Source organism: Pongo abelii, chromosome 15 (assembly GCF_028885655.2).
Source record: "Pongo abelii isolate AG06213 chromosome 15, NHGRI_mPonAbe1-v2.0_pri, whole genome shotgun sequence".
In the NCBI taxonomy this organism is placed as follows: Eukaryota; Metazoa; Chordata; class Mammalia; order Primates; family Hominidae; genus Pongo; species Pongo abelii.
The window spans coordinates 65927183-65950987 of NC_072000.2; the positions used below are offsets into that span (position 1 = coordinate 65927183).

At 43.2% G+C, this 23805-nt stretch overlaps 1 protein-coding gene and 1 pseudogene across 3 annotated transcripts in view; one reads left to right on the forward strand and one right to left on the reverse strand.

The window, feature by feature from the left end:
- Positions 1 to 3733: 3733 nt before the first annotated feature.
- Positions 3734 to 23805, forward strand: part of SYT16 (synaptotagmin 16) — a 328233-nt gene continuing 308161 nt past the window's right edge. For 2 of the 3 annotated variants that reach the window (XM_054530720.2, XM_054530721.2), the window contains exon 1: positions 3734 to 3841. In XM_054530720.2, coding sequence (XP_054386695.2) covers positions 3829 to 3841 — 13 coding nt within the window. In that variant the 5' untranslated portion in view covers positions 3734 to 3828. The remainder of the gene's footprint in view (positions 3842 to 23805) is intronic. The other variant, XR_008513308.2, reaches the window with a different exon arrangement.
- LOC100451894 (cytochrome c oxidase subunit 4 isoform 1, mitochondrial-like) lies at positions 22790 to 23299 on the reverse strand (annotated as a pseudogene).

Here is a 23805-nt window from a genome sequence, read left to right on the forward strand (position 1 = left end):
AAATAACAGATGCTTGCGTTCCCAGCCTCCAGTGCCACCAGAATGGTGGAGAAGTCCTTTGAGGGGTTTTACAAAGATTTCCTTCTCTGATAAAAAGAGAGAGACGAGGCTGGGCGCAGTGGCTCACGCCTGTAACCCCAGCACTTTGGGAGGCTGAGGTGGGTGGATTACTTGAGGTCAGGAGATCGAGACCGTCCTGGCCAAAATGGTGAAACCCTGTCTCTATTAAAAATACAAAAATTAGCTGGGCATGGTGGCAGAAGCCTGTAATCCCAGCTACTCGGGAGGCTGAGGCAGGAGAATCACTTGAACTCGGAAGGCTGAGGTTGCAGTGAGCCGAGATCACACCACTGCACTCCAGCCTGGGAGACAGAGCGAGACGCCATCTCAAATTAAAAAAAAAAAAGAAAAAAGAAAAAAAAAGAGAGAATGACGAGGAGGAATATCCCCCTCTCCCACCAGATATGGGAGATTTTGTGCCTCAGCAGCTTTACTGCCGAGGAGGAAGGTGGGGAGTCCAAGTTCTTATGGGTGTTGTGGAGATGCTAAATCAACCATAGGACCACCCACCTTTGGATCCCTTGATATATAACAAGGTGTGTTATTGTTTAAGCCACCTTTATGCAGTTACGTGGGGCTAAAAACATCCTATACCCCTTCTTAGAAAAACATCCCATTGTCATGCATTGGCCGGGAGGTGGTGGAACTTCCAGATAGGCTGGGGAAATTGAGCCATAAGGGGACCTTTGTCTCATGTCACATTAAATGTCTTGCTTGGTGGTCCATCATGCAGAGCTCCCCTCCACCACATAGTAAGGGAATGGTAAGAAAGAAATGGTTGTTTGGCTTGTTAGAAAAGGCCTGAGACTCCACAGATCTCACTGTTTCCTTAGAATGGAATGGGTGAGTAGCCAAACTTTTCCTCTCCAGAGCAACAGGAAAGTCAAGGAGAAAAAGTCAGACCTGAAGGGGCTTTGGTGTGGAGGAGAAGACAGAGTGGTGGCTGCCACCCACACTCATGGCTGTGGAGGTCTGACGAGCTCTGAGGTCCAGACAAAAGAGGTACATCCCAAAAGGGACAGATGGGGCCTGATACCTCTTACCATCCCTGATGCTACCCAACCTGTCCTTCCAAACATGGATGCAACCCCAAGAAAAAATGGGGAAGGAAAACTCTGAATTGCCTGAGAAAAGCCTGAATCGATGTTTACCTTGAACTGAGTAAAATCAAAGTCCCTAACAATGGGTGTAATAGGGTCTTGGGCCTGAAAGTTAATTTAGTTATAGAAAAGTGAAAATTTATTCTTTTATATATTAAATACTTGAATATGTGTACAGAAATCTATCTTAAAGCAAAACAAAACATAAAACCCATCTTATCTTGATCCTGCTCTCTTCCATCCTCTTTCATTCCTTCACCATTAAGCTTTTTAAGAGAATTATCTATGCTTGGGGCCTCCGCCTCTATGAAATCTACTTGTTCATTAACCCCTTCTCATCTGACATCTGGTGCTATGCAAACCTGCTATCCAACAGGTCCATTATTCAGAAATCATTTATTGAACATATACTTTGAATTGTCATTTATTTTTCTTTTTCTCATTTGGAAAAGCCAGTTTGATTAATGAATAAGGAGCCTCACACATGTTCCACTGACCCTTCAGTTGAATCCAAGCCCAACCCACCCTCTTTGCCCTCACACCAGCTTAACCCCTGGTTTGTGAGCTCCAAATAGGTTCAAGACTCCAGGGTCATGATTAATTCTTTTTTCCTTTTCCCCATCCAACCCACTTCAAGAGTGTTGGCTTTTGGGTCTACTGCAGATGGTTGTTGTGAAAGACAAATGAGTCAGGTCTCTGTGGTTCTTAACTAGAAGTGTGCTTCAGAATCACCTGTGTTAAAACAAATAAAGGCTAAACACAATTAAAAAAAAGGACACCCCTAAGTCCTACTCTAGGTGGACTGAATCAGAATGTGGAGCCTGATCAGATATTCTCTCCCTCATTGTGCTCTGTGAACTGACCAGAGAGGACTCCTGTGTTGTTCTCTGGCGGTTTTCTGTCTGCCTAGCCACATGGGAGCTAGTGGATAGGCAGATGGGAGCCTCGCTCCTGAGTCTTCTCAGCATCCAGCCCGGGGCTGATTGGGTTGAATGTGCATCTGCAAATGCATCAAATGGATTGCATCTTTGTATTTTTATTTTATTTTATTTTATTTTTAAGACAGGCTCTCATTCTGTCACCCAGGCTGGAGTGCAGTGGTATGATCTCAGCTCACTGCAGCCTTCACCTCCCAGCCTCAAGTGATCCTCCCCCTCAGCCTACTGAGTAGCTAGGACCACAGGCACGCACCACCAGCCTGGCTAATTTTTGTTTTATTTTTTCTAGAGACAGGGTCTCACTATGTTGCCCAGACTTGTCTCAAACTCGTGGGCTCAAGCCATCCACCTGCCTAGACCTCTCAAAGTGCTAGGATTACAGGCGTGAACCCGGCCCTTTTTTCTCCTTTTAAAAACTAGGGACAGGGTCTTGCTCTTTCACCCGGGCTGGAGTGCAGTGGTGCAATCATAGTTTACTGCAGACTTGAACTCCCGGGCTAAAGTGATTCTCCTACTTTGGCCTCCCAAAGTGTTCGGATTACAGGCTTAAGCCACCATGCCTGGGCGAAATGGATTGTATCTTTAAGAAGTATCTAGCCTGCCATGTAATTTAGGACATGTGTTTGAGCCATTTGATCCTTCACATGATGGATCTGGTGGTGGAATGGAGGTTTCTAATGTACAACTGTCCCCTAATATATTAGGTTGGTGCAAAAGTAATGGCAGAATAATCCAATAATCCACCAGAAATTGGTTTTTGGACTTCAAGAAGATGTATACAACATCATTCTGAACTGACACCCTCAGTTCAGGGCCCTCCTGAACCACAATGGCCTGTGAGGCACAAGACTCCGGCTGTGCCGGTCCACTTACTTACTCTAGCGTCCATCCCTAGTCAGTGGCAGGGCTGTGGTTGGCTATGGTCACGTATCAGTTGCTCATCCAGTGGACGTCCAATCAGTTAGTTGGCCATTCGTTCATTCATTCATGCAGGCATCCAGTTATAAAGACATCCATTCACCCACTCAACAGAAATCTGCTGAGAGCCTACTACGTGCTGGGAACTATTTTCACATCGGAGACAAAACAGAGGGTGACATGAAGAGCACGGCCCACTTGGAGCCTACGGAGATGGCGTTGAGCGGTTTCGCAGGAGAGCTCCTGCCCCGGAGGATTAATGCCCAGCACCTGGCTCATCCTCCCCACACCCCTAGCTCTTCTCCCGCTTTGCTCCTTCCAGCTGGGGCTGAGCATGGGGTCCCAACCCCGCTGGTGAGAAGCTCGAGGTAGGGATGAAGCGGAGAATGGAAAAGGTGACACGAAAACAAGGATGTAGCGGGAACGTTGTAGGAAAGGTGGCGTGGAGAGGCGACCCTAGCGTGGCCGGGAGCGTGTTTCCAAGTTGCTGCGAGCATCCTCTTTGGGGGAGGGGCGGGAAGGGAAAGGAGGGGAGGCGAACGGACGCGGCGAGGCGAGGAGGGGGAGATCCAGCCTCTGGGCGCCGCAGCTCGGCCGCTCTGCCCGGGAGGCTGGGCTCTCCGGACGCCGGCGGCGGCCGCAGGGTTGGCGGCTGCTGGGCGCGGGGCGGCGCGGCGGGGGCGCGCGGCAGGAGGGGCTGTGCGCGGCGCGGCCCCCGAGCGCACCGGGCCTGCCGAGGAGCGCGCGCCCGGCCGGGCTCGGCGCCGGTTCCCCGAGCCTGGGCGGCCGCCGGGCAGCCCCCTCGTCGGACCATGGCGACTGACAGTGAGTGCGCTCCGGCCGCGGAGGCCAGGGTTTGGGGGAGGCCGCGGTGCCCAGGGTGGGAAGTTCGATTTCAGACGCTGCCTTTGTGCTGGCTCGCGGCAGCAGCGGCCGGGTCCCTCTCCGCTCATCACCCTTGGCTGCCTGGCGGGGCTTGAAAGGGCAGGTGGCCCTGGCGGCGCGCCCCGCGAGGGATGTGGCAGAAGGGCGTGCGCCCGGCGCCGAGGCGGAGGGACCCTCGATGCCGTGTGGCAGCGGGGCCTGCCATCGCAGCCCTTCGCGGGCACTGCCCCCAGGCCCAGAGCCAGCCTTCAGCGAGCCGGGCAAACGAAGGCACTGCGCGTTTTTGGCGCTGTGAGTTCAAGGTTCGCCTCGAGTTCTGGGTCGGGTTTGTGCGTCTGCCTTCTGGGGATCAGGGTGGCTTGCAGGGCTCGGCCGCCCGGTGGCCCACGGGCTGTATTCGCAGCGGGCAGCACAAGGCCGGCTGGAGACCGCATCTGGTTACCATGGTCAGTGGGTGGGAGGAGTGCCTGGAGACATCAGGTTGAAACTCTGAATGGAAGCGTTGGAAGGCGCTGGGTTGGCCTGCTTTTGGCATCTTGGCACCGCTGCTCTTATGGCTCAGTGCCTTTGGAAATTGGAATCCCGTCTATAAAAACTGGTTAAGTTAGTTGCATTTGAAGCCAGATACGTATTAGTGAAGCTTCAAAGGGAGTTCAGAGTAAAACCAAGTCACACCTGCGTACCTAGCATCCAAAGTCCCTAGCACAGGTTTGGCGCATGTTAGGGACTTAATTAGATGAGTGAATGGGGCTGGATGTGATGGCTCAGGCCTGTAATCCCAGCACTTTGGGAGGCCGAGGCGGGAGGATCACTTGAGCCCAGGAGTGCGAGGCTGCTGTGAGCTATGACCCTGCCATTGCACTCCAGTCTGGGCCACAGAGGAAAAAAACAAAAATCGAATGGTGTGCTGGCTACAGAGGCCCTTTGGAAGGTATTTTTTTTTTTTTTTTTGAGAGGTGAGGAGGAAAAGAGATGGGAAAATGAGATGTCAAAATTTCTGCAATAATTTATTATTTTTCTTGTAAACAATTATCCCAGCCAAGAACAGTTTTAGGATAGTGTGGAGAGCTTGAGTTTTTGTAGTCAAACAGACCTGTATTTTATCTCTCTAGAATTCACTAGCAGTGGGACCATGGCACTGTCCTCAGTTTCTCTAAATTAGGACAAGGCTGTCATTCATAGCTCTTACAAGCGATGGGCACACAGGTGGCCTTCAGTAAATGGTGGTTTTCCTCTCCCTGCTGTTTTGCCATCATCTGATATGTGTGGGGATACCAACATGCTTTCCTCCTTTTTAAAGAGAAAAATGTTGATCAGGTGTTTCCAGTAAAATCAGCTAATTTGGGCCAAATTTCCCTTTCCTCAGCTCTGTTCATTTATACAAAGTGTGATTCGGTTTGTGTGTGTGTTTAGAAAAAAAATTACGGTTGAGGCTTTACTTAACAAAGTAAGACTCAACAAAGAAGGAGATCATGAGATTTGGCCTTATTGTGTTATTCATGAAAAACAAAGGCAAAGGGGTTCAAAGTATCTACCAGCAACTGTGCATCACACACATGCAGTGAGACACTGTTCTGCTATTTATTTTCTTACGTTTTGGTTAAGATGATACATTTAGTACCCTAGAAAAATAAACTGAGATGCTTCCATACCAATTTATTCAGATTGATGTTTCTTCTACTTCCTTATATGGTATACTCAACTGTACTGAAGAATCAAACTTTTGCCCATTGATTTTGTTTATGAAAAAATTATGATGATATCTGTCCATCTCAGCTCTTGAGCAGTTTTTTAGGCTCAATCTTATGTTCTTTCTTAGCTGAGATGGAGCTAGAAATCGGAAAGGTTTCCAAACTGTGGAGAAACATTATTTTGTCTTTGTTCTTATTCAAAAGTAATGTGAGAGGCTTACTATGTGTCCCTACTATCAAAAGGGAGAGAAAGAAAGTATTCTCAGTCAGTGTCTTGAAAAATTTCCCACAAAGCTTGACCACGTTTGCAGCCCGAAGTCCCACAACCTTCTGTTAGCATGGAGATGATTTTGAAAATGTAGAGCCCAGGGCTTCTCCCAGATACAGAGTTCTTTAGTTAGCTCTGGTTCTTAGTCCTAGTTGCATATTAGAATTACCCCCCAGAGAGCTTTAAAAAAGACCCTGACATCAGTATTTTTAAAAAGGGTGCATCCCGAGAATTCACATTTCTAACAAGTTCCAGTGATACAGGAACTACTGTTCCTCTGTCCTTCTCCTTACCTGTGCAGGTGAGGAAGTGACAGGTGAGAGGGAGGTAGGAACAGAGTGATGATCACTTCTTTAGCAGTCCTGTCTTGTCACCATGCAGTGACTACATGACCTCGATAAGATAAATCAAACCTGGGCACAATATTGCCTTAGGGCTGTAGCTGACTGCTTCCCTCAACCCCCATTTTCTCCCCCACAAAATTTCCCCTGGAGGGAAAAATTGGTTCTAAAACCAGGCGAAATCCAAGTGTTCTATTCCAGTCATTTCTGGAGAGAATCCAGAAAGACCTTCTATATGAATGTAGCATGTAAATTATATAAAATATGGAGATATTTTTAAAATATTTGCCTGGAAACTTATAATGTTCACAAAAAAGAACATAGCCAATAGAAAATGTTCTTATATCTAGATAGCATGCTGTCTAAGGGCAGATTCCAGAGGAGAAAAGGAGAACTCGAGAGCTTCAACTGGGTTTTCAGTAAGTTGTCATGAAATCGTGAGGAACTTTGAGATCCCAGTCTGTTATATAAAGTGGTGGTACTTGGGTACTGAACTATTTCATGATTTCCTCAGTGACAAGTATTCCAGATAATATTTTGTTTCCAGACCACTAAAGTAGGGAAGCACTACTTTTCTTTTTTTATTCCATTTATGGCATATGTTGCATTATTAGTACTTCCTTTTATAGGTGTTTAGTTTTGAAGTCACTTTAGTCTGTTTGTAAGAATAATTTCTTAGGAACAGCCAGGCATGTTTAGGTAATGTTGGAAACATCTAACTCTATTATACCCCAGAAATCTTGGGCAGTTTTCAGGTGGATGTGTCTTTGTGGCTGTGACAGATGAACATTTGGTATTGTAAAAGGAGACATCTGTCCCCGTTTGGGTGCTCCTGGTTTCCTGGCTGATCTTGTGTCATTTTTGCCTGTTGCATCCCAGGCTGATGTTCCTGCCTTGCAGCAGTCTCCACTAGCAGCCACTTTTTCCCTTCTTCTTTCTTGTTGGCAACCTGCAGTTTCCTTTCTCCCCATCCTGTCTACTCCATCAGCAATTTCCACTCAGTGCTCAGTCCTGGAAGAGGGTGGATGGGGGTCGGGGATCAAATATAAGCCTTCAACAAGTCCACATTAGAAACTAGTGCTAAACAGTGACTTGAGATGTTCAGGATTTCAGATGCTTAGACTTTAAAAGAAAATTGCTTCACTTTGGCTGAAAATGGATGGAAAATCTTGAGTTAAATGATTTCTAACCCTAGTCATTATTAAAAAGTTTATAAATGATGTCAACTAAAAAATATAGACAAAGAGAGTTAGAAAATAACTACTTTGAAACCATCATAGCAATAATTAATTCAAGCAAGATTCATCCATGGATGCTGAACTGTTATGTGAACATTTTAAGAGGAACAGAATTATTTACATTGTTAAAGAATTTCCCCCAGGGCAACCCATTTCTTTAGGATCCCTCTCTGCTGCAGAGAGCTCTTCTTTCTTTCTTAGTTAAGAATTTCCACTCTTGGCCGGGCGCGGTGGCTCACGCCTGTAATCCCAGCACTTTGGGAGGCCGAGGCGGACGGATCACGAGGTCAGGAGATCAAGACCATCCTGGCTAACACGGTGAAACCCCGTCTCCACTAAAAATACAAAAAATTAGCCGGGCGTGGTGGCGGGTGCCTGTAGTCCCAGCTACTCGGGAGGCTGAGGCAGGAGAATGGCGTGAACCCGGGAGGCGGAGCTTGCAGTGAGCCGAGATCCTGCCACTGCACTCCAGCCTGGGCGACAGAGCGAGACTCCGTCACAAAAAAAAAAAAAAAAAGGATTTTCCCCAAAGATTATTTATTAATTGGAAAATGGGGGGAAAACCTGCAGTATACTAACTTAACCAAAAATCAAAGTTAACATTAACAATAATGGGGCTGGGTGCGGTGGCTCGGGCCTGTAATCCGAGCACTTTGGGAGGCCGAGGCAGGTGGATCACCTGAGGTCAGGAGTTTGCGACCAGCCTAGCCAACATGGTGAAATCCTGTCTCTACTAAAAATACAAAAAATTAGCCGGGTGTGGTGACAGGCGCTTGTAATCCCAGCTACTTGGGAGGCTGAGGCAGGAGAATCGCTTGAACCCAGAAGGTAGAGGTTGCAGTGAGTTGAGAGATCATGCCATTGCACTCCAGCCTGGGCAACAAGAGCTAAACTCCATCTCCAAAAAAAAACAAACAAACAAACAAAAAAAACAACAATAATGGGACAAACTGATATCCTGTACTTCCTGATAGGAAGCACCGAGAAGGACACAGTGCCACTTATTGTGCCACAAATGTATAACCTGGTTCTGATCATGAGGAAACATCAGACAAAGGCAAATCAAGAGACATTCTATAAGTCAGTGTCATGAAAGATGGCTGAGGCACTGTTCAGATTGAAGAAGACTAAAGAGACCACTAAATGCCATGGAGGATTTCAGGTTATATCCTAGATCAGGGAAAAAATGCGACAAAGGACAGTGTTGTAATAATTGGTGAGATTTGAATATAGCTTGTACATTGGATAATAGCATTGTATCAGTGTTAAATTTCTTAAATTTGGTATTTTTACTGTGGTTGACATGGGACATGATATCTGCACCTAAATGTCAAAGGCTTTAGGAAAAAAGGATATATGCATGTATGTGTGCATTTATATGTATATGTGTATCGTATGAGAGAGAAAGCAAATGTGGCCGAAGGTTAGCATTTGGTGAATTTAGGAGTTCCTTGTGCTGTTCTTGCAGCTTTTCTGCGAATTTGGGGGAGGGAGTTTATAAATGAAAGCACTGAGCTATTAATCTGTATTCTAGGCTTTATGGTCTAATACTATTGAGTTTACTTTTTGAAATAAATAACACTGGACTCCTAATTTTGTTGTGAAGTGATAATGTTAACAAAACTTTTTATTAGGGAAAATTTCATATACACAAGAAGAGAGAATAGTATAGTGAACCCCCATGTATCCAGGTCACATAGCTTTAATGAGCATTGGCATTTCACCAATCTTGTTGCATCCATCTCCACCTCCACCCCCACTTTTCTGGGAGAGGCATTTTGAAGGCAAATCCAAGACATCATGATGCTTCACTGCCCCTCTGTGCATACTTCCCTCCTCCTAATCCCCAAGCTTTTATCAGACTTCAGTAGCAATTCTGCAATAAGAGATGAGAGCAGCCAGGCGCGGTGGCTCATGCCTGTAATCCCAGCACTCTGGGAGGCCGAGGCGGGTGGATCATGAGGTCAGGAGTTCGAGACCAGCCTGATCAACATGGTGAAACCCCATCTCTACTAAAAATACAAAAATTAGCAGGGCGTGTTGGCACTCATCTGTAATCCCAGCTACTTGGGAGGCTGAGGCAGGAGAATCGCTTGAACCTGGGAGGCGGAGGTTGCAGTGAGCTGAGATTGCCTCACTGCACTCCAGCCTGGGCAACAGAGTGAGACTCTGTCTCAAAAAAAAAAAAAAAAAAAGCATTTAGATATTATTAATGTTATAGAATAGCAGAGTTCTGAGGAATGTACTAATCTGACATATATGGGCTGTGCACTTGTTTTAAGTTTGAAAAGCTGACTAAGCCTGGATAATTATAAACAGTGTAGAAGAAAAGGGTCTGTGAACCTGCTAGTTCTTGTTTTGTTTTCTAAACTGCTCCTCCTGTTTTTAAACCAAGAATTAAATTCTAGAAGAAAACATAAAGATGGTTATGGTGGCAATATTCTCAACTGATTTACCCAGTTGATGTTATCTTATTGAAACATTCTAAGAGTAAATCAGCATAAATAATTTCATACTGTTTGAATAGAATTCCTATGTTTTCATTTCACCATGGCATCTTTGAAATGGTAAACCCAGTGAAGCTTTTTCTTGACCAACCTGAGTTTCTAAATGAATGTAAAATTTGGTCTATGTTTTATAAAAGAAATGGGACAGATATCTTGGGAGGAATAAGCCTTCCCTTCTCATGAGTATAGTAGATTGGGATGCCATTTGTCCTTTTAGGTCAGTAGGATATTATTTAGTCATTAACTATTATTTAGCATTATGAATGATAAGATGGCTATTATGCCATTTAACAATTGTCTGTATATTAAGATGATAATCAAACTCACTGACAGTGCTTTCTAGTAGATTAGAGAGACATCTGAAGCGCATATTACAAAAAAATTTTTATGCACAGCTGTCATCCTTCCATTAAGGATTGTACGTATCTGATTTTAGGTAGTTTAAATTTATGGATGGATATTACCCCTTTAGAATAAAATTTTCTTATTGTGAGAATATAATATTCTTCTGGCTTCTAATTTTAGGAATATAATAAGTCACATTCTATAATTTTACTCACAATGGAGCAAAGATTAAGAGACATAAAATGATTTTACCCACCCTGCATGAAAATGCCCCTGGTTTATATACTTAATTCAAAAGAGCACCATAAACATAACCTACCAATTACAAGTAGGTTTTCAATTGGCTTAGCTCAATAGAAATTGCAAAAGATTGACGAACTGAGTGTGGTATGGTGGAAGAGAGCACAGGCCTGGTTCCAGAGGTGCCTGAGTTGTGAACTTTGGCCCTGCCACTGAAAGGCTGGGTAACAGGTAAATTGTTTAACTTCCCGGAGGCTTTGGCTTATTCCACTCTGAGGAATTACAAGGAGTAAAAGAGATGGAACAGAGTTGCTGGCACAACATATGCATTAATAAATGTCTGTCCCTTTACCTGCTACAAGATCATTCCAATGGCGTGTACCTTCCCATAGGGTGTACCTCATATTATGAGAACAATCTGACTCTCAGAAACAGGGTGCCTAGTCATTGATTCCATTTTTTGTGTGTGAGGAATATAAAATTAAGAACAAATGATCTGTGTACAAATGTAAGACTAGGGAAGAGAATCTAGGACAAGCACCCAAAGGTGCAGAACTCAGATTTTAAATAGAAGTAATAATCATGTTTTCTTCCCCAATGCTTATTGTTTTGTGCAAGTGTACTTGTAACATGAGCATGTGGATTTATGAAATGTGCACACACACAACTTGTAGAAACCTTGGGAGAATTCACTGATGGGCTCTGAAAAGGGCTACAACAGCTACCTCTTTGCTTTAAGAGCCAAGAGAGTTTTAAACACTTCTCCACTGATGTGCATTTGGCGATCTCTCTGGGCTTTGTGGCCTACCCCTCTCAGGAATGACTGATGGATGGCTATAGCACTGGGTGGATATGCTTCAGGGCACCTCTTCAGAGTTTTTTTTTTTTTTTTTTTTGAGACGGAGTCTCACTCTGTCGCCCAGGTTGGAGTGCAGTGGCACTATCTCGGCTCACTGCAACCTCCGCCTCCTGGGTTCAGGGGATTCTCCTGCCTCAGCCTCCTGAGTAGCTGGGATTACAAGTGCCTGCCACCATGCCTAGCTAATTTTTGTATTTTTAGAAGAGACAGGGTTTCAGCCTGTTGGCCAGGCTGGTCATGAACTCCTGACCCCAAGTGATCAGCCCGCCTCACTTTTCAGAGTTGAATACCTTCCTGGCTCTGAAGTTTTATAAAAGCCCCTTCAATGATGTTGATAAGCCTGAAAAATTTCTGGCTGTTCCATTATTGAGCTTTAAAAAAGCTTAATATGCTAGTAATACTCATACATAAATGACCTTGTCTCCACTGGTCCTGACCTTAGTCATCCAGCCCTTCCTTCTGGGAGTAGCCTTTCTCTGTCTCAGACATCTGCTCTGGGATCCTCCCACTGCCCATGTTGACATTCCCTGTCTCTCTTGCTTCCCAGCTCTTGCTCTAACTCCCCATACCTCCCAATCTGCTTTTCCCTTTGGTTTCACTATTCTTGGTATTTTGGCTGAGACACACCAGCTCTATTAGTGTCAGGTTTGCAGAGCCCTCAGCAGCTGGGCTGCCTTCAACAGCCCTCCCCTTCTTCTCCACAGGAAAAAGGTAGAGGATGACCCCTCTCCCTTAACCCCTGTCATCCTATTTCTTAGACTTTTTAGAAGTGCATTACAATATCTTTCCTAACTAGTCCAAATCAATTGTTAGATTTTAGTGGTGATAATTAGAATCACAGTCATATTTTCTACAGTGTTTTTTTAATACTCCCCTATATTTGTTATCTATTGCTGCATAACAAATTACCACAAAGCTAGTGGCTTAAAAAAACACTTATCTGTCATTCCACAGCTCTGTAGGTCAGGAGTTTGCTGGCTGCAATCAAGGTGTCAGCTATGGTTGGGCTCTCATCTGAAGGCTTGAGTGGGGCAGATCCACTACTGAGCTCATGGGCATTGACAGGATTCAGACTCTTGCAGGCTGATGGACTGAGGGCCTCAATTTCTTACCGGCTTTAGCTAGAGGCTACCCTTAATTCCCTTCCATGTGAACCTCCCAATATGGCCTCTTGCTTCATCAAAGCCAGCAAGGGAGAAAGTCTGCTAGTAATAGAATCACGCAAGTGACATTCCATCACCTTTGCTGTATTCTCTTGGTTAGTAGCAAGTCATAGATTCCTTCTTAACTCAAAAGGAAGGGATTAAACAAGGGTGTGAGTACTAGGAGATGGGGATAATCATAAGCCATCTTAGAATCTGTCTGCTATACTCCCCATGAAACTTTTATATCTACTTCTTCAATTATATTTTTATTTGGGGTATTACATTTCCTCTTTGAGACTTTAGATATCATTGGGATGGTGTACTAGTCAGGGTTCTCCAGAGGGACAAAGCCAATAGGATATATCTATAAAAATGGATTTATTAGGGGGGAATTGGCTAACATGATCACAAAGGTAAAGTCCCAGCATAGGTCATGAGCAAGCTGGAGAACCAGAGAAGCCAGTGGCATGGCTGTCAGAGAGCCTGGTAGCATGGCTCCGTCCAATTCCGAAAGCCTCAAAACTGGAGAAGCCAACAGTACAGCTCCCAGTCTGAGGCCAAAAGACTGAGAACCTCTAGGAGCTTGCTGGTACAAGTCCAACAATCCAAAAGCTGAAGAACCTGGAGTCTGACGTCCAAGGGCAGGAGGAGAAAGTCCTGCTCTGGCAGGGAGAGAGAGAGAGCAGAGGGTGGATCCCCCATCTTTTCCCCCACTACTTCTTTGTCCTAGTGGGGCTGCCAGCCAACTGGATGGTGCCTATCCACATTGAGGGTTGGTCTGCTTCTCTTAGGCCACTGACTCCTGCATCATTCTTCTCTGGAAACACCCTCACAGACACATCCAGAAACACTGCTCACCAGCCATCTAGGCATCCTTCAATCCAGTCAAGTTGACACCTACTACTAACCATTGCAGGTGGTAAAGCCTGAAATAATTGCCTCCGTCAGAGAAGAAATTGTTCTCTTCTTTCCATCCTGAGAGCTGTTGCACTGTAGAAACAATGGCGCTGGAAGGGTAATTTTTGGTGTTTGAGCTGCTATTGGGGAAGTCCAATGAGGCTGCTGTGGTGAGCTCTGAAGAAGCAGAAGGTAGTATGCTTTGTGAATTTTATGAAAATGTTACAGATTTATAAAAATGAAAACACTCAAATTGTCTTATTTTTGGAAAAATTAAAAAACACAGGAAGTCAGGATGACGCTCTGAAACTCAGGTTGAAAGTGGGTAAAGGGCACAGAGTGAGACAAATGAGGAAGAATGATACCAAAGAACAACTGTTTTTTCCGTGGGAGAAAATGGATTGTTTTAAGGTACCTTGCCAATGTGTGAGGCATTATATGGGGATAGGGTATTACTTAAAGTTTTAAGGCTCTATTTTTTTTGTTTTTTATTTTATTTATTTTTTGAGACAGAGTTTCATTTTTGTTGCCCAGGCTGGAGTGCAGTAGCACGATCTCAGCTCACTGCAACCTCAGCCTCCTGGGTTCAAGCGATTATCCTGCCTCAGCCTCCTGAGTAGTTGGAATTACAGGTGCCTGCCACCACGCCCGGCTAATTTTTTATATTTTTGTAGAAGCGGGATTTCACTCTGTTGGCCAGGCTGGTCTCGAACTCCTGACTTTGTGATCCTTCCACCTCAGCCTTCCAAAGTGCTGGGATTACAGGTGTGAGCCACTGCGCCTGGCCTATTTTTTATTTTTAATTTGTTCTTAAGAGACAGGGTCTTACTCTGTTGCCCAGCCTGGAATGCAGTGTAAAGTTTTAATATGCTTATGTTGTATACTCTTAATGATTTTATCCACTTCAAGCTATTGCTTTGCACTTACAAAAAGCATGATAGAGGCTGGTTGTGGTGGCTAATGCCTGTAATCCCAGCACTTTGGGAGGCCAAGGTGGGCAGATTGTTTGAAGCCAGGAGTACAAAACCAGCCTGGCCAACATGGCAAAACCCCGTCTCTACTAAAAATACAAAAAAAAAAAAAAAAAAAAAAAAGAAGAATTAGCTAGGTGTGGTGGTGCACACCTGTAACCCCAGGTACTTGGGAGGATGAGGCAGGAGAATCGCTTCAGCCTGGGAGGCAAAGGTTGCAGTGAGCTGAGATGGCGCCACTGCACTCCAGCCTGGGTGACAGAGCGAGACCCTGTCTCAAAAAACAAACAAACAACAAACAGAATGTGATAGAAATCTAGAAACTGGACAGTGACTGACTGCTTTATGATACTGTTCCATGCGACGATAAGCTGCTGATTGAATTCTTGCTTTAAGATGATTGTCTTAGAGTTTAAAATATGAAACTATTCTCAAGAGTTTGGTTAATGGAAAGTACTGATTTGATTCCATGTCCCTTTCTTGAAACTCTGAACACTATTTGTAATCAACTTAAGACTATCCCACTCTTTATGAAGTCAGTTGGATCCTGGAGACAAACATTTTTATTTTATCGGAGAAAATTGGTCTATATAAAACGAATTCAAAGAGAAGAGTCTGAACTCACTTTATTAAAAAGGGTTCTTTTCTGCATTGTGGCCCGAGTCCCATGCTGTTCTGTTTTCTCTTTGAAATCTTTGTCAACTCTCCCATTCAGAATCTTTCACTCATTTTATTCATATCTCCTATATACTTTTTCTTTTTTGGCCTTATTCTAGTCTATAGTCTCCTTGAAGGAAAGAACTACTTCTGCAGATATATCCTCAATTTTGTTTTCTATTGAATATGCATGGTGATGGCTTATATATAATAAGCATTTTATTTTAATTAATTATTTATTTATTTTTGAGATGGAGTCTCGCTTTGTCTCCCAGGCTGGAGTGCAGTGGCAGGGTCTCGGCTCACTGCACCCTCCACCTCCTGGATTCACACCATTCTCCTGCCTCAGCCTCCCGAGTAGCTGGGACTACAGGCGCCCGCCACCACGCCTGGCTAATTTTTTGTATTTTTAGTAGAGACGGGGTTTCACCATGTTAGCCAGGATGGTCTCAATCTCCTGACCCTCCCGCCTCAGCCTCCCGAAGTGCTGGGATTACAGGCATGAGCCACCGTGCTTGGCTATAATCAGCATTTTAATGTTTGCCCAATTCATTCTGTTTATCTACTGTGAGGCTGCCATTTTTTCCTGCATCCCATCCTTTACTCCAGCAGTTCCCAAAGTGTGAACTCAAGGTAATGGTGGTCCCTAAGACTTTTAGAGGGTCTGCAAGGTCAAAACTACTTTCATAATAATAAGAATGTATTTGTCTTTTTACTCTCATTTTATTAAGTGTACACTAAAATTTGCAGAGGGGGCATGAGGAGCTATGACTTCATCACTCTGTGGCTAATCGAACTTGTGCTTGTATATGCTTCTGTTTTAAAAATTTCTCATCTTTAATTTTGAATATGGTAAATATCAGTAAATAAAACAAAAACTAAAGTGCTTTGGGGTCCTTAAAATTTCAAAGTAGAAAAGAGCCCTAAAACCAAAAAAATGGAAAACCGCTTTTAGTCTGTCATAGGTTATTCTGGAACAAATCCTCCACTAGCATCTTGAAAAATGAAGTGTGATCCTTGGTGGTTCTTTCACATTTGAGATTGGGGCACCAAAACAGCTTGTAAGGGCAGGGTTGCGGGATGCTTTACTTGCTGTGTCACTTCAGGGTGGTTATTCAGGATTCCATTTCGCTGTGGCCCCCTCTTGGTATTTGTAGATGTAGTAAGTCTTCACTGAATGTAATTGATAGGTTCTTAGGACCTGTGACTTTAAGTGAAACAACATATAACAAAGCCAATTTTACCATAGAGTAATTGATGTAAACAAGAGTTAAGTTACTGGCTGGGGCTCATGCCTGTAATCCCAGCACTTTGGGAGGTGGAGGCAGGTGGATTGCTTGAACCCAGGAGTTTGAGACCAGCCTGGGCCACATAGCAAGACCTCGTCTCTACAAAAAGAATACAAAAATTAGCCAGGCTTGGTGGTACGTGCCTGTAGTCCCAGCTACTTGGGAGGCTGAGGTAGGAGGATGGCTTGAGCCCAGGGACTCTGAGGCTGCAGTGAGCTGAGATCATGCCATTGATTCCAGTCTGGACAACAGAGCAAGACTCTATCTTAACAACAACAACAACAACAACAACGAACTAAGTTTCTTTGGTGTATTTCTGGTCACAAAACTTCTAAATAAAGACCCCAAGCCCTTTAATATTAAACATTGAAATAAATGTGAGCTACATATACATTTAAGAAAGATTAATAAAAACAAGTAAGATAATTATTTATCTAATTTTTGGTGAATCAGTGAGTAATAGTGGCTTATAGTGTGGTGGACCAAATCAATGAATTAACTTTTGCAGAGTGAAAGTTGTCGGGAGCACTTCCTGCTACCCCATAGTTCAAAAAGCAAACAAGGGCTTGCTGAGTGCTTTCATAGTGCATCATTTATTTTTGTGCATTGGTATAATTATCGTATACTTTATGAATTTTTATTTTATAATAATTTGTTTTTATTCATTCATTTTTCAACTCACTTATTCCCGTTCAGGGTTGTGGGTGGCTGGGGCCTGTCCCGGCAGCTCAGGTGCAAGGTTGGAACCAGCCCTGGACAGGGCGCCATCCCATCTCAGGGCACTCACAGCCACACTCACTCACACTGGGACCATGTGGACATGCTAGTTCACCTCATGTGCACATTTTTGGGATGTGGGAGGAAACTGGGGTACCCAGAGAAAACCTGTGCAGACATGGGCAGAACACGAACTCCACAAGACAGTGGTTCTGGTGTCAGGAATAGAGTGTTTTGGTCTCATCAATGTTATAACAAAACAACATTATTTGAGAACCTGTTGTATTTTTTCTGGGCCCAGTAATTTTCTTTACAGATGAAGATTCCAATTTCCTGTCTCTGTCTCTCTCCCTGAAAGTGCTCCTGGGCATAAGCCTAGTTGTCATTATTTTGCGAATCCAGGAGGTGAAGAGACCTGGCAGACTTCCCTTTTATTTTCATGGACTTGTCCTGAATACTCCATTTTTGGTACAGAACCTCATTCTTGCTATGAGGGATGGAGATTTCCAAACCCACAGCCTCTCTGCTTTTATTTCTCCAGAGATTAAACAGAGATCCCTGTAGACTTGGTGTGTTAGTCAGCTGGGACTCCCATAACAAGATACCACTGTCTGGGTGGCTTAAACAACACAATTGTATTTTCTTACAGTTCTAGAGGTTATAAGTCCAAGACTGAGGTGCCAGCAGGGTTGGTGTTTGGTGAGGCCAAACACAACTTATAAACACCCCAACCCCTTTTAATATTCCTGGCTTGCTGGTGGCACCTTCTTTCTGTGTCCTTACCAGGGTGGAGGAGAGAAAGCTCTCCTGTTTTTTCCTCTCTACGTAAGCCCACCAGTCCTATTAAATTAGAGTCCCACCCTTATGACCTTATTTAATTTGAACTACCTCTTTAAAGGCCCCATCTCTAAATATAGTTGTATTTGGAGGTAGTGGAGTCAGGGCCTCAACATACGAATTTTCGGGAACATAATTCAATCCATGACACTTAGGAAGGGAATAGTCCTCTGGCTTCATTGTTGGCTGCTGGATCTGGTGGAGGCTTGGCTCTCTCTACATCCTTTCTGCCAATTCTCCTGTTTTCAGCCCCATCTCTGTTCCCCACCTTCTGAGGGAACAGGCACCTACAATGACAGAACCATTCTGGGATTCTGCTGCATGAATCAGCTAGCCTGTTGTGGCATTTCCCCTGTGTAGGTGCCTTGCAGAGTGAAGAAAGATGGTGAGATGTAGTTTCTAGCTATATCCTTCTCATCTTCCAAAAATGTGTTGATCTTTCTCATCTGCTACTGTTTCTCCCTTGCTCTTTTTGTCGATGTTGGTTTTTACCTGAAAAAAGTACTTTTCTCTAAGAAATCTGAGGTGCAGCAATAGAGATAAAAGCATGTGTTCAGTCTGCCATTTTACACTGGAAATGAGTCATTGATAGAATAATCAATGCTATTATTGTTAACCAAAGGTACATTGCTGGGACAAGACCTATTGGTCATGATTTTTTTTTGGTTATTCTATTTCCCTTCTCTATCTTATTTTGGATTATTTACACATTTTTGATATTTTATTTATTGCCATATTTTGTATGTTTTTAAGTAGAGTAGGAACTACACTGCACATACTGAACTTCTCACTGTTTACTTAGAATCAATATTTCACCACTTCAATGGAATATATAATTCTTACCATCATATAAGTCCCTTTATCTGCCCCTCTATTTTTTAGTTATATATTATATTCATATTCTCTGATGGGCCAAATTGTATACACCCCAAATTCATATGTTGATGTACTAATCCTCAGGACTTCAGAATGTGACTGTATTTGAAGCTAGGGTTTTTAAATAGGTAATTCAGTTAAAATGAAGTTAAAATGAGGTCATTAGAGCGAGCCCTAATTCAATATGACTAGTGTCATTATAAGAAGAGGAGACTTGGATGCAGACACAGAGAGGATCATGTGCAGACACAGGAAGAAGATGGCCGCCTACAAGCCAAAGAGAGGCTTCACAAGAGACCAACCTTGCTGGCACCTTGCTCTTGGAATTCTGATCTCCAGAAATATGAGAAAATTTTATTGTTTAACCCCCACAGTTTGTGGTACTTTGTTATGGTAGCCCTAGCAAATGAATACACATACTTTTTGCCTTCAAAAATCAAGCATATTTTAAAGAATTCATGAGAAGAATGGTTTATTATGTTTACCAAGATATTTATCATCTTTGTTGCTCTTCTTTCACTCCTGATGATCCAGATTTCTCTTAATAATATTTCCCTTCCGTCCAAATAACTTCCTTTAGCAATTCTTTTAGAGTAGGATTGCTGGCAACAAGTTTTCTTAGTGTTCCTTCATCTAAAAATGTCTTGATTTCCCTTTTGATCTTGAAGGACATTTTCACTGGTATAGAATTCTGACTTGACAGTTGCTTTATTTTAGCACTTGAAAAATGTGCCACTTCCACCCCAACAAAATAATCATAGGATCTGAAAATGTGGTGCAGACTTGGTAGAAATGGAAAAGAAGAAAAACACATAAAGTTATACAGATTGTTCTGAGTGTAAAGGAGAATTGGATCCTATCTGATACCATAAACATATAAATTTGAATACACATCTCAGATCCACTATATGCAGTAACAGTTTGTCCTTTGGCTGAGGGTGAAGACCCTGAGTACTCTCAGAGACAGACAATACAGATCAAATTCTTTTTCCTTATTCTCACTTTAAGGCTATTCCTAACACTGTCAGGCCCAAAGCATGTGCACAATCATGGAAATGTTAGGGAAAACACCACCACCAACTGGACCAGGAACAAAACACTGATCATAAAGTCTATGGGCTTAGACAGACGTTTGAAAAAGATAAGAACTGTAATGAAAAAAGCCATTATAAACCCAATGCTATTTTGCATTGGAGAGAATATGTTATATTGGACAAAATAAAGTTTGCTAAAACCTATTTCCTCATTTTTATAATAATATCTACTATTTAATATTGTATTTTATGAGTGATATTTTAGTAGAGTTGTTGGCATTCTGCTTGACATATATTTAAGTATAAATCTATTAATATAATCACAAAAGAAAAAGTGCCACTTCTTTCTGGCCTCTATGATTTTAGATGTGAAATCTACTGTCATTTGAATTGTTATCCCAGTGTATATACTTTATCATTTCTGTCTGACTGCTTTCAAGATTTTTTTATTGTCTTAAATTTTCAGAAATTTATGATATGTCTGGGTATAGATTTCTTTGGGTTTCTCCTGTTTGAAGTTTAGTTAGGTTTTTCAATCTCTAGATTTATGTCTTTCCCCAAATTTCGGATATTTTTATTATTTCTTGAAATAGTTTCTCAGTCCTGAATTCTTTCTCTGATCCTACTGAGATTCTGATAACAGAAATGTTAGATTTTTTTTGTTATTGTCCCACAGCTCCCTCAGTCTTTGTTCATACCTTCCTCCTAAACTTGTCTCTCTATTGTTCAGATTAGACAATTTCTATTGATATATTTTCTTTTCTTTTTTTTTTTGAGACAGAGTCTCACTCTGTAGCCCAGGCTGGAGTACAATGGTGCGATCTTGGCTCACTGCAAGCTCCGCCTCCCAGGTTCACACCATTCTTCTGCCTCAGCCTCCCGAGTAGCTGGGACTACAGGTGCCCGCCACCACGCCCGGCTAATTTTTTATATTTTTAGTAGAGACGGGGTTTCACTGTGTTAGCCATGATGGTCTCGATCTCCTGACCTTGTGATCCACCTGCCTTGGCCTCCCAAAGTGCTGGGATTACAGGCATGAGCCACCATGCCCGGCTTTATTGATATATTTTCAAGATCACTCTGATCTCTTTCCTCTGTCGTCTCTATTCTGCCACTGAGCCCAGCTAGTGAGTTAAAAAAAATTAAGTTATTGTATTTTTCAGTTCTATTATTTTCAGTTTTGTTCTTTATATCTTGAGTATTTTTCTGACCCCACTGGTTTTTCTGTTTGTTTGAAGAGGGTTCATAATTTCTTGGAGCATTTTTATGATAACCACTTTAAAATCCTTGTCATAAATTCCAACATTTGTGTTGCTTTGATGTTGGTGTCTGTAGATTGTCTTGTCTTTAAGATTTTCCCTGTTCTTGGTATGACGAATAACTTTGATGAATAACTTTGGATTGTATCCTAGACATTTTGAGTATTACATAATGAGATTCTGGTTTAGAGGCAATCAACCTGCTTGGACTCAAAACTCATGTCTTACTCACTTTTGTGGGCTGTGGCTTGAATGTCGATTTAGTTTTTATAGCCTTTGCCCTGCTATTCTGATCTGCTCTATATAGTGTGTTATCCATAGGTGAACTGAAACCTATATGATATTTCTCACCATAGTTCAGTTCCCAAAACTTTACTATGTTAACTCCAGTTGATTTCACGCATGGACCGTTTAGGGGTATGAACAGGACTTCATATACAGATTTACAAGATTTCTTTATTCAGTCCCCTTTTCTCCATAATCCTTCCTCACCCTCTAGTTGAGAGGAGGTAGGGTGTTGCCTCTTGCTGTCCTTCAGTTAGTAAGTGCAGGGTGGTAGAGTGCTCCTCCCTACAGTCCATGTGGGTTCTGTGGTTGCTATGCCGTTGAAGAAGGGAAGGGGCACTGCTTCTTTCCTGATCCTGTCTTGGTTTAGGGCAGGAATGGTCAACAGAGCTCCAATCCATTCCAGTGAGGAGGAGAAGGCATGCTACTTCTGCTGTTAGTGCCAGGCAAGGATGGTCAACAGGGCTCTTCACAGTGCCCGGTGAGGATGCAGAGAGATGCGGTTCTTTTGTGGCATTTGCCTAAAACACAATGAGTATATTCACAAGGGTTCTGTCTTGCAGCACTGTCCTCTTCCACGTCCTTTGGCTAAGGGGATGGATTCTCAACTGGAGATAATTTTATTCCCCCAGATGACATTTGCCAATGTCTAAGACATTTTTGGTTGTCACAACTGGAGGGTTGTCACTGACATCTAGCCAGGGATGCTGCTAAATATCCTATAATACAGAGAACAAGATCCTACAGCAATTATCCAGCTCCAAATCAAAAGTGCCAAAGGTGAGAAACCCTGAGGGACAGAGAGCAGACTTTTCTTGAAGCTTTTTGTTTTTTGTACTTATTCCATCTTGTCCAGAAATGAGAGTCCCTTCAACATTTTAATGTATTACTTTTTAGTCCTTTATCATCTATCACTGATGAGAATTATAACTTATAATTTATTTTTAGATAAATTGTCTTCCTCCGGTTGATTTTAAGAATTTCTCTTTTTTGAATCTTAAATTTAACCATTATGGGTATAGGTGTGGATTTGATTTTATTTAGACATTTTCTGTCTTAATTCCCACTTTCTAATTCTGGAAAATTCTTAGTCATCTCTTTGAGTATTATCTCTCTCCCATTCCCTTCTTTCCTTCTTAGACCTCTTTAAACTGCCATATGCTGAAGCATCTCTTTCTGTGTTTCTTATCTGTTAACTATTCATTGATTCATATTCACATTCTTTATTTCTCTTTTTCCCTTCTCCACACCTTCTCTCTGGTAATTTCTCCAGATTTTTCTTTCACTTCAGTAGTTCTTTTTTTTTTTCCTTTCAGGTAAACTGGTCATTTATTAGCAGTGGCGCTGTTTGGCATAACAGGTTTGCAGTAAATAGGCATGGAGTTATAGTATGGAGGTGACAGAGCAAGGCTCAGAAGCAGGATAGCATCTCTCACTTCTTCCACTCGTTCTTGTCATAGTCCTACTTGGCTGGCGAAGCCCTGCAGGGGTTTACCTCATGTCCAGCATCCTCTTGGTCTGCATGGCCACCCACTCTTTGTCAAAGGTGTACGGGATGGGGCCGTACACACAGCCCTTCTCTCAGATGATAATGAACGCCATGAAGCCAAGGAAGAACATGGCAGCGCCCACAACCGTCTTTCACTCGTTCGCGCCCCTGTTCATCTCAGCAAAGCTCTCCTTGAACTGAATGCGATACAACTCGACTTTCCCATCCGTGGAACGGTTGCTCCAGGAGGCCTTCTCCTTCTCCTTCAAGGCCTTCTGTCTGGCAGACAGGTGCTTGACATGGGCCACATCGGGTAAGGGATAGTCACGTCGATCCACATAAGCTGGGAGCGCCTAGTCATCGCTCTTCACAACATTTCCGTGTGCTCGTACAGACACCAAGGTGGAAATTGCTCGCTTGCCAACTAGGCTAAATACCCTGGTAGCCAACATGCTGCCGCAGCTGCCCACCACCACTGCCCTCTATGCCCGGTGTCCCGCGACCCCAGTAGTTCTTTTTTTTTTTTTTTTGAGATGGAGTCTCGTTCTTGTCGTCCAGGCTGGAATGCAATGGCTCGATCTCGGCTCACCGCAACCTCTGCCTCCCGGGTTCAAGCGATTCTCCTGCCTCAGCCTCCCAAGTAGCTGGAATTACAGGTATGAGCCACCATGCCCCTCTAATTTTGTATTTTTAGTAGACATGGGGTTTCTCCATGTTGGTCAGGCAGGTCTCGAACTTCTGACCTCAGGTGATCTGCCTGTCTCCAAAGTGCTAGGATTACAGGTGTGAGCCACCGTGCTTGGCCAATTTTTGTATTTTTAGCAGAGACAGAGTTTTGCCATGTTGGCCAGGCTGGTCTTGAACTCCTGACCTTATGATCCCAAAGTGCTGAGATTACAGACATTAGCCACTGCGCCCAGCAGTGGCTTTTTTTTTTTTTTAATTTAAATTTTAAACTC